This window comes from Chenopodium album, chromosome 18 (genome assembly GCF_948465745.1).
Source record: "Chenopodium album chromosome 18, dcCheAlbu1.1, whole genome shotgun sequence".
In the NCBI taxonomy this organism is placed as follows: domain Eukaryota; kingdom Viridiplantae; phylum Streptophyta; class Magnoliopsida; order Caryophyllales; family Amaranthaceae; genus Chenopodium; species Chenopodium album.
The window spans coordinates 5,356,236-5,373,379 of NC_137851.1; the positions used below are offsets into that span (position 1 = coordinate 5,356,236).

Consider the following 17,144-nt stretch of genomic DNA (forward strand, 5'->3'; position numbering starts at 1 on the left):
AAGCTAGCGTCGAATACGCCCTATGTCTAATCAAACAACCATTAGAAAAATATAAATAAACAGATACTGTAGCGTTTAATAATTCAAACACAGCTAACACATGCTATTCCTACAAGATAACTGTAATTATTGACCTAATTAGTCCTACTAAACGAGCTTCTTAATTCATACTGTAGTACTAAAATGTATATAACCACGTATATACACAAAAAGTTGACAAAATCATAATAATTTCAGCAGCATAAATATTTGTGAGGCACGCAAAATCCTAATTGAAACACGAGTTTTCAAACCGGCCTTTGTGGACTTTTTGAATAATAATATTGACCCAGTTAAAGCCAAACTCCTTATATTCACATCTATTCAGCGGAGTTTGCGTCACTACATAAAACAACAGACAACCCATTTATATTGTATAGTATTATACCCACAAAAAATTAGCCGCATATATTGCTTTATATAACACCTTACCTTATCTTTCTTATTTATACAACGTCTTATATCTTACACATTCTCCAAATACAAAAAAATCCCATACAAAAAAAATAAATAAATAAATAAAATAAATAAATGGAGAAAATATCTAGGCCTTTTAATGGGAGTAACTATTGGAAGAAAAATGGGTACAATCTCTTAGATGGAGCTAGTGAAACAAAGAGGAGCATACAAGTAGTGAAGATCAAAGGCGGATCAAACGACTCTACTACGAGAAATTATAGGAGATTTTGGAGGATTAAAAAGACGCTAAAGTTTAAGAGTCTAAGGAAGACAATTACTCATACGCCAAAGAAACTATGGCATACGTTCAAGAATGGGTACGTAAATATGATGTTAAATATAGCCGGCGGAGTAGGGCAGATTGATGGAGGTGTTGAGTTTGAGAATAAGAGGATTTCACAAGCTAAACATTTTAAGATTAAGTATAAGAATCAAGATGATTTTGAAGCTAGGCTTGTTTTTGAGATTTACAAGTCGTTGAGTACTTCTAAAGGGTTGTCCGAAATTGCCTAGTAAGATAAGAGACGTGTATGATTATTGTTGTTGTAGTATTTATTTATTTATTTTATTTTTTGATTTTTGCATTTAGGTCTAAGAGTTGAATTATGATGACATCTTCAAGGCTTGTCACTCGTGTAATTGCACTTGAGAGCCTTTGAGATGCGTTTTAAAATTTTGCACATGGTTAAATTAGAAACTAATAATCATGTCAATTCCAGAAAAATTGTAAATTTTCTTCATATCTTTATTAGAAATAATATTACGTGAAGAACTTGTGTTAATTGTGCACACGATTGTCTCATGTGAATGTTAATACTCTTGCAAGACGAGTTCAAGATGAACACTTCAAATGAGTAGCTAGTAGATTGAATTGGACTCGATCCTGTTGGTCAATTTGGTTTGTGACGTAGGAAGATTAGGGGCTCAGTTCGACGAAGAAGTTCAGCGTCGCAAAGTTTGATTTCAATTTTTAAGGGTCATGATTTCTACTAGTCGGGCTCAGATTGCTTAATAAAATATTTTCGAAAATGGAAACGGGTCAAAAAATCCAACTCACAACTGTGTGAGTGACAGGCTTTTTAAGCTATCCGAGTTCGTTTAAGGCTCGAAAATAGCGTTTAAACATTTTTAGGATTTTAATTTTGCTTTATTTTCGTATAAGGGCTTTGTTTAGACTATTTAAACGTTTTAGCCGTCATTAATAATCAGTTTTGACGTTTTAATAAAATTTATAAAGAGTTTTACACTTGTGAATTTCAGAGTTTTTATAGATTTATCGCTTGTAAATATGTTGGTTAGTATTAGGAATTGCGCTGCTTTTCCTCCATTAATTCCGACTGCGTGGTCATATTTACTCTAGATGCTAAGCTATTTGATTCTATTTCTGTTCTTATACGAGTGTGTCAATCAACTTATCATAATAAAACAATTTATATAAGTCGTATCATTTTTGTAAATTAAATCGAGTTGCATGCCTCAAGTCTAGAAGCATTTTTATGTTGTGTGGAGACTGGAGAAGGTGGTCATCAACTTTCAAAATTGGACTGCGGATAACAACAGATATTATTACATTAATTTGCTTGGAAAATTCAACTTCAACACCTCAGAAGGAAAGGTTGCTGGTGTGGAAATGAAAATTTCAGGTTCCTAATAAGTTCTATTATATCCTTTTTTACTTATATAGTAAAGAAAAGATTTTTATCTCTCCACCAAAATTATTAAACAATTAGAGGTAATAATAAAAGTGGAAAAAGTGAAGAAGATTAATCAGACTTTGGTAGCCGCTATTAGCTATAATACTAATAGATTTAATAAAATTAATTAATTAATTAGTTAAGATTTTGAATAGTAACCATATATAGCTTAGGTTTGAATCTTCATATGACTATTGTTAGCTTTTGAATGACACTTCTCTTAACATGACGTATAACTGTCATTGTTGCAATGATTTAATTTGTGAGCATTCACAAAAAAATAATATATTTAGAAGTCTAGCTCAATCAATCAATTGTAAACCAAACTAAGGAATACACCAAAATTTGGTTGGATTTCATGTATCAATTTTTTTTCATTGATGCCTATTGATGAGTCTTTGTAAGATAGTAAAGTCATAAGATGAGTCTTGGTTAACTCTCTATTAGGGAGTCTCGTATGTTTTTTCTCCATGATACCTCCAACTTACGTAATATGTCAATTATAGTGATTAGATTGTTATGGTATTGGGTGTAAAAAATTTGTTGTTTACTTGTTGGATTGACCGATTTATATTGAAGTACTTAATAGATGATTATTTTGTACCTCGAGGTTCTTGTGAGTTCTGACACACCATAAACATTTACTATTGTCAAAGTTCTAATTAAATTCTCTTTCAAGTCTCAAAAGAAAATTCCTTGACCAAAATGTCCAATTTAAAACATATATACGAAGTATAACCCATTAAGTAAGTTTTTAGTTGAAATTGAACATTTTCTAATTAATTGTTTATGTATTTCTTTTCTTGTATTAATTATTTATTTATGTGATGGTTGAATGCATAATTTGGTTTGCTTTAGATTAGAGTAAAATCGCTAAGATATAAGACAAACCATTGCGTTGAGAGGTCAATTAACATCTAGATAAGCATTGAACAAATTGGTAAACGGAGTAACGACTAAAACAACAAATAGTCAAATACATATCACGATCGAACTGCACAAATTAATTAGGACCACAGTGGAAAAAACATGGGCAAACTTAATGAAGTACTATAAAAATGAAACTATCATTCTATCAAACTATTGTATATTTATTTTATTGTTTAATTAATTGATGAATCTGTTAGATTTTGGGAAAACTCCTCAAGATTGGAGTGTGTACCATTGATTCATTATATAGAGTTTACAATCGCTAGGCCTAATCACGTTAGGAAACCTAGTACGATAAGGATATAAAATATACATTAAATCTATCCTAATCTGCGACAAATATTATCCTAAATATAATATCTATCACACCCCCGCAGTCGTAGCGGGAGGAGGTCGTACGCTAAGACTGGATCTGAAATCCAGAAATAACTCTCGTGGTAGGCCTTTAGTGAAAATGTCCGCAAACTGATATCTAGAAGGAACATGGAGAACCCGAACTTGCCCAAAAGCAACCTTTTCTCGAACAAAATGAATATCCATCTCCACATGTTTGGTGCGTTGGTGTTGTACCGGGTTGCCAGAAAGGTAGATAGCACTAACATTATCACAATAAACAATAGTAGCCTGCCGTAGAGGACAATGTAACTCAAGTAAAAGATTACGAAGCCAACACGCCTCAGAGACAACATTTGTGACACCTCGATATTCAGCTTCTGCACTCGACTTAGACAAGGTATGTTGACGCTTAGATGACCAAGACACGAGGTTGTCCCCAAGAAAACAACAATAGCCCGAAGTGGAACGCCGGGTATCGGGACTGTAATCCCCCACATTTTAATTTAATTACAATTTAATTATATGTTATTCTTGTAATTATATTTATGGTAATTTTATTAAATAAATTATTTTATGGAAGTTTTTAAAATAAAGTAGTGTTTTTTTTTTATTATTGATTTACAAATAATCCTAGTCTATTTAGGAATACCACTCCTAATTTAATTAGGAAATTAAAAAGCCCAAAATAAAAACCCTTATACCCCTCCTCCCTCATTCTATCTCACGTAAAAAAAAAAAAAAAAAAAAAAAACTCTCTCTTTTCCTCCTACTGTTTCACGAAGAGAAGAAGAGAAAAAAAAAAAAAAACTTACCTGCTGCTACAGTGCTGCCGCCAGCAGCCACCGCCGCGCCTCCAGCCGAGCCACCAGCAGCAGCAGTTTGCCCCTTCCTCCTTTCTCCTTCCCTTATTTCTCCTCCTCTTATTCTTGTTATTTTTTTTTAATTAAAGTTTTGATCTTTATTAAAATTTTGTTTATGAATTATTATTATCATGGTTTGATTTTATACTTGGGTTATTAAAGTTTATAAATTTATGAGTTTCATCATGTTTAATTTATTTAATGAATTTTCAGATTTGGTTTAATTATAAATTTAGGGTTTAAATGTTGATTTTTCATGGTTTTAGGGTTTAAAACGTACTAATTAAATTATCTAATTATATTATATGTAAATTATGTTTAAGTTCAATTATTTTGATTATTAATAAATTTTCAGATTTTGTATCTTCTATTTTGAAGCCTCTAATTGCGTTGAAGTGGTGTATTTTTAGGTTTTTAACACACTAAATTGCTATATGATGGCTTTTTCAAACAATTATGCTTATGGGATTATTTTATATGCTTAAACCAAATTTTCAGATTTATTTTACCACTTTAAAGTTGCTGTAATTTATTATTAAACACTATATTCTCATGATTTTAACACCTAAACTTGTAGTTGGGATGTTGTACTATTAGTTTTGGCTAATTGGAGTAATTTAAGGACTTTATTTTAATGGTTTGAGAGGTTTTTAAATACTTTAGTATTGCTGTAATTTTAATTGCTTTGGTATTGATTTATTCTTTATTATTTGGTTTAGGAGAGGACTTTGTAGAAGGTGATTTCTAGTCTTTAAAGTGGCCAATCGAATTGTTTACTCAAGGTACGTACAAGTTACAAAACCTTGCTTTTAGGTGCATGTTTAAGGATGGATCGAGAACTTAGTATCATGTTTAGGGATGACTGGGTGAAATTGTTTGGTTATACATTGTGAATTTCATTTGATGTGCACTATTTCTTATTGCAATTATTGGTTATGTACTAATTATGCAAGGTGTGCTTAGAGGCAAAGGTATGTGATTGGTGAAATGATCTAATTATTACTCATTCATGATTTAATGAAATAGAATGAGTAAAGGAATGGTTCATGTCTTATAAGACAAGGTTAAGAGTTTGGGGTGCCTTATGCACTCAAGGTGTTTATACACCGAGGTAGTAAAGAAAAAAATAATAAATGTTGCTTGCCACTAATAAATCAAGAATTGAAAGTGAAAAGTCGTTTTACTTGATTTAATTGATATTGGATTGATTGAATTGTTATGCATGTGAGTCATCACCAAGTCTAAACATGTAAATCACGTAAAGTGCAAGATGGATGAGCAATAAAACTCTGGATTGGTGCACTTCTGGAGTAATGACAATCAGGGGTTGGGGTACATGGGGTATTAGCCGTGTACTTTTCTCGAGGCCGTCTGATCTACGAGTCTCTTATTTCAAATACTTTTTTTAAAACTAGGAGTTAGGTGAGATCTCATACTAACTACGGTCACGGAGTCGCGCCCGTGGTCGTTGGATGTTTATTGATGTTTCCGAAAGGAGGCATGGGGTTTTTCTTTATTGATGTTCCAAATGGGACATGGGTTGGACAACCTTGTCTATTGCTAAATCCAATGAATAAATTGAAATGAGTTAGCTACTATTAGCTAGTGGAGTCTTAATAAATTAAATAATCGAGTCGTGTGTTGAATTTGTGATTTAATGATGCGTATGATTGATTATTAGTAGCATGTTAAGTACTTCCTTATTTTACTTTGCAGCTTGTATGTACTTAGCTTTGCTGATTGCGTGCTTTTGTGTGTGTGTCCTTCTTTGGTCATGGCCTTCGCCTTCCAATGACCCTGTGACGATCCAATTTTTACACTTGTAATATTGGGGAGCAGAATAACCACAGGTTCTCTCACATGCAGCATTCATCAGGGTTGTGGGATCTTGAGTAGAGAGTTGGTTGCTTATTTTCGCGTTCCTTGCAAGTTTGATTTTATTTAACTCGATTTTAATTGACACTTTTCCTCTTGGTTTAAGTTTGTTTTAACACTGAATTTTATTTACTTACTATTACTTTTGGGTTTTGAATAAGGGCCTTAAAGGTTCCAACTTGTAATACTTATTTTGATTTAAATACTTTGCTTTGAGGTTTATTTAAAACTGTTTTGGTTTTCCGCTGCTAACTTCTGAGATAGCCTTAACGTTTGAACACGTGGCGGTAGCACACCAGTAATTCTCTTGGATTTGTTCAGGTTATTTACAGGTTTCTCACAGGTTTTTAAGAGAGAATTATTGGGGTGTTACAGGGACAACCTCCCCAGTCAGCGTCAGTGTAAGTAATCAAGCGATGAGAAGCAGTAGGATATAAATGTAAGCCGTGATCAATGGTACCCTGAACATAACGCAGAATGCGTTTCAATGCCTCATAATGAGGTTCCCGGGGATCATGCATAAAAAGACACACCTGTTGTACCGCATAAGAGATATCTGGCCTGGTAAAAGTGAGATACTGAAGAGCACCTGCTAAACTGCGATACAAAGTAGGATCCCGAAAAGGTGGTCCTGCATCTGCACTAAGTTTGGACTTAGTATCAACTGGAGTGGCTGCAGGTTTACAAGAGGCCATACCTGCACGCTCTAAAATCTCCTGTGCATACTTTTCCTGTGAAAGTAGCAAATAAGAAGATTTTCGGGTCACTGCAATCCCTAAAAAATAACTCAGAGGCCCCAAGTCAGACATAGGAAACTCAGTTTGCAACTGAGATATAATCCCTGTACGCAACCTGTCAGATGAGGTAGCTAAAATAATATCGTCAACATATAGAAGCAAATATGCCATATCATCACCCTGCCGGAAAGTAAAAAGAGAGTTGTCACTCTTAGCAATGACAAAACCCAATTTGATCAGAAAATTTGCAAAACGCTGGTACCAAGCTCTAGGAGCTTGTTTCAAACCATATAGAGCCTTTCGGAGTCGGCAAACATGAGAAGGAGCACTCCGATCGATAAATCCCGGGGGTTGATGCATGTAAACAGTTTCCTGCAAATCACCATGTAAAAAGGCATTTTTGACATCTAATTGATGTATCGACCACTTTTTAGCCGTAGCTAAGCTGAGAACAGTGCGAATAGTGGCCGGTTTAACTACCGGACTGAACGTCTCATCACAATCCACACCAATTTCCTGCGACCTTCCACCACATACAAGACGAGCTTTGTGCCTTTCAAGGTCACCATTAGACTTGTACTTATGCTTAAAGAGCCACATACAGTTAACAATATTCACCCCCGTAGGCCTAGGCACCAATTCCCATGTCCCTGTTTTAATTAAAGCACTATACTCATCATTCATCGTCGCATTTCAATTATGGTCATTTAAAGCTTGTTTATAGGACTTTGGAAGGGTGATTTATAATGATGGGGACCCGAAGGTTGAACGGTGAGGTTACAATATTTCGGGTTAGGCTTAAAAATACCCCGTTGACTACGGGTGACTCGGGGAAAAGGAGGTGGTGGCCGAGTTGGTTGTATGGGCGGTATGCCACGCAAGGGTGGCGGGGAATATGTTGTGGTTGACTGGGCCGGGGTGGTGGCCTAGAGATGGTGGGGCAGTGGGGTCCGCAAGGTGGCTGCGGCTGATGAGGAAGGGTCGCAAGTCCCTTGCGGACTATTCTGCTGTGCAGAATTGTGGGATGGTGAAGTTGGTGGGGTGTGGGCTTGATGTGCATTTGGGGTTGGGCTTGGATGCACGTGGGCCTTAGGGGATTGGATGCGTAAGAAATGGTGAGTCAAAAGTGGGGAATTCTCATCAAATCCCAAAAAGTCATACTCCTTTAAAGTGTAATGTTCCAAATTTTTAAAGGGAAAAGTAGACTCATCAAAGGTGACGTGACGTGAGATGATTATTTTGCTGGTTGCAAGGTCCAAACATTTATAGCCACGATGGTTGGAGGGGTACCCCAAAAATACGCAAGGAGTGGATCTAGGAGCAAGTTTATTAGGAGCAGTTGCCGAAAGATTAGGAAAACATAGACAACCAAAAACCCGTAAGTGGTCATATGATGGGTTTCTACGAAACAAAGCCTGAGCCGGGGTCATTTGCTTAAGAGATATGGTTGGTAGAATATTAAGAAGATATATGGCCGTCTCAAGAGCATGTGACCAATAAGAAGGGGGCAATGAGGCATGAAATAACAAGGTGCGCTTGCATTATTTATTGTTCGAATCATACGTTCGGCTTTCCCATTTTGTGATGATGTGTGGGGACAAGAAAATCGAAAAACCAAACCATTGTCAACACAAAACTTTTTAAATGGATCATTGTCAAATTCTCGACCATGATCACTTTGAAAGGATTTAATAGGCCGTTCGAATTGTGTTTGCACATATTGTCTAAAATGAATGAAAGATTGGTAGGCTTGAGATTTATAAGCAAGGGGTATGGCCCACACATAATGAGTGAAATCATCGAGAAGTACAATAGTATTTGTGACCATTAATACTTCGAATAGGAGAAGTCCATAAATCGGCATGAATAATGTCAAAAGCAGTGAAAGTATTATTATTTGAATCATAAAAAGGTAGTCTAACATGTTTTCCTATTTGACAAGAATTGCAAAAAGAGGAATCATGTTCCTTATTACAAGAAATAAAATTATTGCTCCTAAGAAAACTTAAAGAAGAGGCTCCTGGATGTCCTAAACGATCATGCCATGGGGTGACTGCAGTGAGAGTAGTGGCTAGGCAAGTGCTTGGTGAGCTTGAGGTGACTGGATAGAGGTCTCCGGTGCTATTGCATCTCGTTATTACCCTCCCCGTGCGAAGATCCTTCACAGTAAAACCATTATGGTCAAATTCTATAGACACCTTATTATCAGAAGTAAATTTACGGACAGAAATTAAATTTTTAATAATTTGAGGTGCAAGTAGAACATTTTTAAGGCTAAGGGAATTATTGTTAGGGAGGGTGGTATGACCATAACCCGTTATTGGAATGCGGTGACCATTACCTACTAAAATATGATTATGAGTGCTTAAATTAAAAAGGGGTAGAAGTGTACCAGTATTATTTGTCATATGAGACGTAGCTCCGGAGTCCATGTACCATCCGTTGTCCGGATTTGGGAGAGTCATGGAGGAATAAGCACTGTTAAACTCCGTTGGAGACATAGGAGGCCCGTAATTGGATGACCCCATTGTGTAAGCTTGTTGAGGTGGTCCACGATTAAAACTGGACCTTTGTTGGTACTGTCCAGACGTAGGGAAAGGTGCAGGGGGTATTGCCCAGCCGTGTGGCCAATAAGGCTGGTTGAAGTTGGGCCATTGAGGCTGATTGGCCCAATTTTGAACATTAGAAGGGGCCTGCGTGTTCTGCTGTTGAGGTTGACATCCTTGTTGTTGCGGTTGTTGCGTGTTCTGCTGCTGCTGGCTAGGTGTGGCGCCGCGACCACGTCCCTTGCCACCATTCTTTCCGCCCCGACCGCGTCCTCTGCCACCCCCCCTACCACCACCACCACCAGTGGCCGGTGCCCGTTGTTGTTGTTGTGTTGAATTTCCGGGATGGGTTGAGGAAGATTGTTGAGCCACAAAACTAGAGGATTGCGTGCCTTTATCACTGGAGCACCTAGTTTCCTCGAGTAGTAGTTGGGATCGGGCAGATTCAAAGGACGGTAAAGGTTCCGTCTGAGCCAATATTGCCGCCACCGTGTCATAGTCCGTATTACGGAGACCTGCAATGAGGCGTAGAACAAGTTTTTGGTCCGAAATAGGTTGATCAATGGTTGCTAGTTGATCTTTCAAACTCTTAAGTTGCTTGCAATAGGAAGAAACATCAGAGAAAGCAGACAAGTGGAGATCATTGAACTGGTTTTCTAGGTAAAGGGCCCTGGTGGTTTTGTTGTCCTGGAAGATGTTCTTGAGTTTATCCCAAACCTGTTGTGCGGTGTCCCCTTTGCAAAGGATGGTGTCAAGAAGATCCGATGAAATAGTTCCGTATATCCATTGTCTTACGATCGCGTCGAGTCGTTTCCACAAAGTTTCAGAAATATCCTTAGGTTTTGTGGTCTTTGTATCGATGTGATCGAGTACATTATAAGCCTCAGCGTGAGTGCAAAACAATTCCTCCCAGTTTGAGTATCTAACAGATTCCCGATCAAGAATTAGGGGAACACAATTCTTGATATTAGTGACGGAAAGTGCAGGGTGAAACTCAGTAGATGGAGACGGAGTATCCTTCGTCATGATGTAGCAGACTAAGAATGGTAGCTGATTAATCAAATATTATCAAGTTGCCTAAAAGTAAAAGATAAAGTGATTTGCCTAAAAGTAATGCAGCAAGAGTACTGACTTGGTGGGCAAATCGTGGGAAGAAAAGAGAAATATAATGTGATTAATCAACTTAAAAAAGGAACTATGAAGGGATTGAATAATAAAAAAATAAAAAATTGCGGAAGCTAGATCTAAAAACTAAGGCTGTGATACCATGTTAGATTTTGGGAAAACTCCTCAAGATTGGAGTGTGTACCATTGATTCATTATATAGAGTTTACAATCGCTAGGCCTAATCACGTTAGGAAACCTAGTACGATAAGGATATAAAATATACATTAAATCTATCCTAATCTGCGACAAATATTATCCTAAATATAATATCTATCAGAATCTTTGCAACAATAATACAACAAATTGTTTGTGAATAATAACAGTCCACGTTATCCTTGCATGCCTTTTTAATAGGGAAAATCTTTCCTCGTAGTGCCTTCATTTGTCACTTTAACAATCTAACCATGTTATTGCTCTAGTCAATTTTATGGAGTATAAATCAATTTAATTTCGTGAATGGTGAGGTGTCATAATTACTGTATAATGGAATACTCCATATTAAATAAAATAGAGGGTTGTGTACTAAGACATCAGATTATCAAATGAAAGAAGTGTGAAAATAATAAGGAAGATCCAAAATGCATAATAATAAGTGTGAAAAATTTAAAGAATGGAGGGAGATTCAGTTAAATTCAATAATAGTAACCTAAAATCACATATTAGACTTCTTATATTGAAACGGAAGTGATTCAAAGAATGCTTTAGAGGCAGACTTATTAAGGGTCCTGGGTGGCACCCTTCCCAAAAAAAAAAATTATATTTATTTATTTAGGTAAAGGTATAAATTTATAGGTTAAATACAATTTTAATGTAATAAATAACATTAAAATTTAGCTTTGCCATAGTGGTAATGCATTGAGTTTATGCAAAAAGTCTTAGGTTTAAGCCATCACACAAGCATTTTTTTTTTTTTTTTGTTTTTCTATTTAGTGCCCCTCCACACTAAATATTCTACATCCGCCACTGAACTCGTACATACTTTTCTATAATGCTTATTCTTGGTCATAGAAGTTAGAAGTAGGGTTGTTCATCGGTCCAATCAAGATCGAAAATTTAAATTTCAAAAACCCAAGATCGAACCGATTAAGTGTTAGTGTAGATGAACTACTACAAGAGGGGGGGTGAATGGTAGTAGGTTCCAATCGCGAAACTTAAGCGGAAATAAACAATTAAAACGTAAAGGAACTTAAAGCACACAGCAAGTTTTACGAGGAAACCATCCAGTGCCCAACTGGAAGTAAAACCTCGGCCCTATTGGGACTTATAAACAAATTCCACTATAATAGGCAACTCTCCTAGTACAACCTATTACACAGACATTTGCTTCGCAAGTTCCACCACGGACACTTGACTATATGATAGGACACCTTCTACCAGACCTAAGACACCTCTCAGGACCCTTTTTCTCCCTTAACCCAAGACACTTCCTAGGTGACCCAAGACATCTCTCAGGTTCCTTTCACTCACTGTGCACTCACAGCTACCACTCGAATTTTACGAGATTTCAAACTCATCACTTGTGTGAATTTAAGAGAATTCACAATCTCACCCCAAAATACAAAACACTCAAAACCCTTTTTCCCATTACAAGATCTCATTGAATATCCCTAAATACATATCTATGAATAAAGAGATAAAACTAATATGTTGGACACTCGAGACCTGTCTGGAACTCACTGAACGTACTGTGACCAAAACCTGATAGGAACTTTGACCAGGAGAACTGACTTAGCTTCGTGGTGAAGGATAAAACTATTAAGCACGACCACCTCACTTCGTCAGCCTCAACTTTGAATGAATACATATGAGCATATTTATAGTACACTCGAATTATTCATTTCATCTTGAAAAAGATAGATTTTCTGAAAAGATAAGTTTAAAAGATATTTTCTAAAACAAGTTTTCCGAAAATATATCTTTTTGTTAAGAATAAAATCTGTCAATAATAATAAGATAAATTTAACATAAAATCAGATTTTATTTCAATCTTATCTTTTAGTTTAAAAATACTTTTTAAACAAAATTTATCTTTTTCCAAAAGGGATTTATTAGAAGATAAATATCTTTATTCAATAAAACCAAATCCCTAAAAGATATGCACGTATAAGGTAAATATACATATCATTAAAACCGACTTTTAACAACGTGCACACTTAAGTTCCTATTAGGTTCCTGAACTCTGACAGTCTCCGAGTTCCTGACAAGTTAGTTACTCTAATTTCATTGACTGTTTGGAGTTCACCTTGGTTCTATAAAGACTTGTTCCAGACCGACTTTTATGTCCAACATACTTACATGAATCCTAGAGCAATATACTTCTATTTCTCTGTCTTCATGTTGCTTCTCTGAAACTCTTGTTCTGGAATCCTGTAGTCTTGATATATTCTGGATCTTAGGGTTTGCCCCAGCATTACACCGGAACCAGGTCGTTACAAACCATTTTGAAGTTCCTGTTAAGAAACTTCTGGAAGTTCCATTTCTGGAAATCTTCTTCTAACTTTACTTGTATCCTCATGGATCTTCTAAAGTTCCTCTGTTTCAGTTCTTACTTCAGCCCTCAACGCTTACTGAACCTACAAACATCACAACACTAGAAAATCCTTATTAAATGGAAGTTTGCTCAATTCTTAACATCATCATCAAAACCTCATAAGGGTCAACAAGTTGCCCCTTTTTAATGATGACAAACTGAGCAAACTTCTGAGGATAACAAAGTAACTCAGAAGGTTAGTTTTTTCATTTATAAAAACAATAAAGAAAACTAAACTAAATTAAAAGACTTCTACACATACATGACATATATATGTATAGGATACTTACCTCGTGAAGCTAACATATGTAAACACATATTTACATAGTTACTTTCATGGTTCCTTAGCCATCATCATGCTTATCAACCGAACACTTATCATTGTTCTTGTTCCTCTATTGCTTATCCTATATTGCTCAAGTTGCTTATATATATACTTGTCATTGCTCAGGTTCCTTGTATCCTGTTCCAAACATAACTTGCTCTTTCTATGCACAACTTAACATACACGTTAGATAGATAATCATCATTAGTTTATAATCATCAAAACCTAATTGCTCAACATTAAGCTAGGATTGAATTTGGACCGGACTGAAAAAATCGATCCAAAACCTAGACCGGACCGCTTTGGACCGATTTTAGAATTTTATTTAAAAAAGGCTAATTTTTAATAATATTATGGAAAACTCGAAAAAATTATAGGAAAAACTCTACTTTAGCGTCTTTTTTTTGTATGTTAAGTACAAAAAAGCTCATATAATTAAAGTTTTCAAAGGTTATTAAGAATAATCTTAACCATTATCTAAGATTTCATTTCATGCATAAATTTAAGGAAAAAATTGGTCTAGTCCAAGATCGATTATTATGGGGTTTTGGACTAGACCGGACCGAAAATGCTTTTATAGACCCAAAGACTGAACCGGTTAATTCGGTCCGGTTTGGTCCGAGTCATTTTTTCGGTCCGAACTGATTTTTGAACACCCCTGTTAGAAGTATTTATTATTTAAGTTGTCTATGAATGAAGTATCAAGTAAGTACGTACAAATTTAAAGTTATGTTGTTTCTTTTTTAATTTACGGAGTATTGAAGGACTTTTTGTCAAAAATTATCTAATAAAACCCAAATTTTGTGAGTAACTAACTACACCTAATAAAAAAATGTTCTAATAAACCACCTAATAAAAGTATAATGTTGTAAAAAAAAAAAAACTACATAAGAAAAGGTAAAATGTTGTAAAATACTGCTTATACCGGATTTCCACTATTGACCGAACTCATCAAAACACTCTCTAAACCACCGCTTTCATTCCCAAAACTAATACAACTTGCTTGAAATTGCCTCCACCGCACCTAAACCACCTTTCAACCCCAAAACCACTACCTCTAACCCCAAAAATCATCATCCCTATAAGCACTTATCTACCCTCACCAACTCGTAATATCCTCCAACCACCCCAAAATAAAATAACATTACCGCCTTGAAAATAAACAACCCTCATCACGGTGGTTTTTAAGGTGGATCAACGTCGTAAAATTAAGTCAACGGTGAAAATTTGGTCAAAGGTAGTATCTTACAACATTTTACCTTTTGTTAGATAGTTTCTTATTTTTTTTATTATGTAGTTTCTCACAAAATTTCGATCATATTGCTAATAGAAAGATAAGATTAAAATGGTATCGAGGGAGTAACATTTTCATGGAGATCGAAAAGTGACGGTGGTTGGGATGCATAGAAGATTAGCTACCAAACTTGAGAGACATATTGCGAAATAGATCACTTGCATAGGGATGAAACAAAAAACATTGGACGTAAAACTTGTATTGTCTATTTCAGATACACAATACACGAGCACCAAGAATAAGACAGCTTATGTTACGTTAGTTAGTTACAATTGTGAACAACAAGCAAACAATACTACTATGCCATGATTATTTTCTGTTAGCCTTTCCACCTTTTCTTTTCAAATATTATTTGTCAAAATTAGTTAAAACTCAACCAAATAAATCAAACAACCAAATAATAATAAATATAAAATAAATTATAAAAGTGTTCTAAATCTAACCAATAAACCTCATGATTGACCCAACGATTGAAGCCTTGAAGCCACCTCCACCCCCTTTTCTCCTTCTATGTTAAGCAACTTTAATTTATTTCACACTATATATAATTTTTATGCATGGTATGTTACTTTTACTAACATAAAATTTTAATACCATGGATTACAAAAATAGTAATGTTAACAATGATGATTATTATGCTTCTGATGACATTATATCAAACAACATCAAAAATTACTGTTTGTTTAGTAGTACCTCCACCTCCCCTCCTTCCACCCCCTCGGCCACGGCTGCTGACGGATCGACAGCAGCCGGGGCCAGCCTATACCGAGCACGCCTCATCCTCGAAAACCACCTCTATGATGAGCTCCTAAGCAGGTACCGGCTAGCGATCACCCGTCTCAAGGAGCTCAGTAGGGAAGCCACTACCCTTCAAGAGGAGAATGAGTGGCTCAAGTTGACTAATGATGATCTCACCCGCCGCCTCAACCGTGCCTTGTCGATCTCGGGACAGCCGTGTGTAGATCCTGCTTCTGGTGGTTGGAGTAATAATAACAATACTAGTAGTGGTGATGATAATCATCAAAATAACACTGTGTTTGGTGGGAGTACTAATAGTCCTACTAGTACTGTGATTGATGATTTGGATGAAGAGGATGAGAGGTTTACATTGCCGAAGAGTATATCAGTTAGATCACCGGGTTATTTCAAGCTTGTGAATTCGAATTCGCCTACGCCGGTGAATCAGTCTCAATATCCATCTCAACATGCCAATGGAACAGTGAGTTTCATACTTATTCAAACTTAATTAAACTCGTCCCTAAAAAGTACTTCCTTTCAAAAAAAAAAAAAAAAACATCGAACTAATTAAATTACTATTTTTTTTAGTTGACATGCATTTTAAAATTTGTTTGCGAAATAAATACTGACCTAGTTATAATAAGATTTTAATTAACGTGTATTATAATATATCGTTCGTTATTTGGTTATTTATTACGTGCAGATATGTATATTTTTGTACATAATTAGACGAAGACAAAAATATAACCCTAGCCAAAAATCAAACTAGTACTAAAAAATGTAAATATGTACGTAATGATTATTTATTGTGACAGATATTGAGGGTGAAAAAAGAAGAGAAAGCAGTAGAGATGGATGTGTTCAACCAAGGCATGTACAAAACCGAGTTATGCAACAAATGGCAAGAAACAGGTACTTGCCCTTATGGACCTCAATGCCAATTTGCCCATGGGGTGGCAGAGCTCCGGCCCGTGATTCGGCACCCGCGATACAAGACTCAGGTCTGCCGTATGGTCCTCTCCGGCGTCTCCTGCCCCTACGGCCACCGCTGCCATTTCCGTCATTCACTTTCCTAAACTCATCACTTATTATGTATATTTGTGTTATATGTTTATACTCCGGTAATAAGTTCTGAAATTATCAAATAATCTTGTCTTTATTTTTGAAGTTGAGTTATTAGAAGAAAATTAAGTGTTAAAATGTAGTCATGGTTAATGTTATACTTATTGCTTGTCAATTGCCATAGCAATGACGTGGATCTATGTATGTCAATAATCTTATACTCGTATATATATGGTCAAATAATATTTACATGATGATTGATGTTGATTTTTTTTTAAATCTCAGTTGATGTTACACGTATTCTTAAATTTTTATATAGAAAATTGATAAAGAGTAATATGATATATTTCTAATATTATAGTCCTTATATCTTTGAATAATAACTGCATCTCTATTGTAGATCACTTTTAACTTGTCATGTTATCATTAAAAATAGGAAAAATTGGCACCCACCTACAATAGGTGGGTAGCAATTTTGAAAAAAAAAAAAAAGGAAAAATTGATCATAACAACACCAATTATTACAAAGGTGCGTATAGCAGTACAATCTTT

The 17,144-nt window shown here is 35.6% G+C and overlaps 2 protein-coding genes across 2 annotated transcripts; both read left to right on the forward strand.

Annotated features, from left to right (window-relative positions):
* The first annotated feature begins 570 nt into the window (after positions 1 to 570).
* On the forward strand, positions 571 to 1,011 carry LOC145591638 (uncharacterized). The gene has a single exon (XM_081648152.1). The coding sequence runs from the start codon at positions 571 to 573 to the stop codon at positions 1,009 to 1,011; it is 441 nt and encodes a 146-aa protein (XP_081504278.1).
* Positions 1,012 to 15,383: 14,372 nt separating this feature from the next.
* Positions 15,384 to 16,832, forward strand: LOC145592823 (zinc finger CCCH domain-containing protein 14-like). The gene is made up of 2 exons (XM_081649327.1): positions 15,384 to 16,011; positions 16,346 to 16,832. Exons 1-2 carry the CDS (start codon positions 15,388 to 15,390, stop codon positions 16,604 to 16,606), a joined length of 885 nt encoding a protein of 294 aa, XP_081505453.1. The 5' UTR covers positions 15,384 to 15,387; the 3' UTR covers positions 16,607 to 16,832.
* Positions 16,833 to 17,144: the final 312 nt, after the last annotated feature.

What these genes read in the sequence shown, in the direction of transcription:
- LOC145591638 (XM_081648152.1), top strand. Translation starts at nt 571, where the DNA reads ATGGAGAAAATATCTAGGCCTTTTAATGGGAGTAACTATTGGAAGAAA.
- LOC145592823 (XM_081649327.1), top strand. Translation starts at nt 15,388, where the DNA reads ATGGATTACAAAAATAGTAATGTTAACAATGATGATTATTATGCTTCT. An exon ending in CTCAACATGCCAATGGAACA is followed by an intron (nt 16,012 to 16,345) that starts GTGAGTTTCATA and finishes TTATTGTGACAG; the next exon opens with ATATTGAGGGTGAAAAAAGA.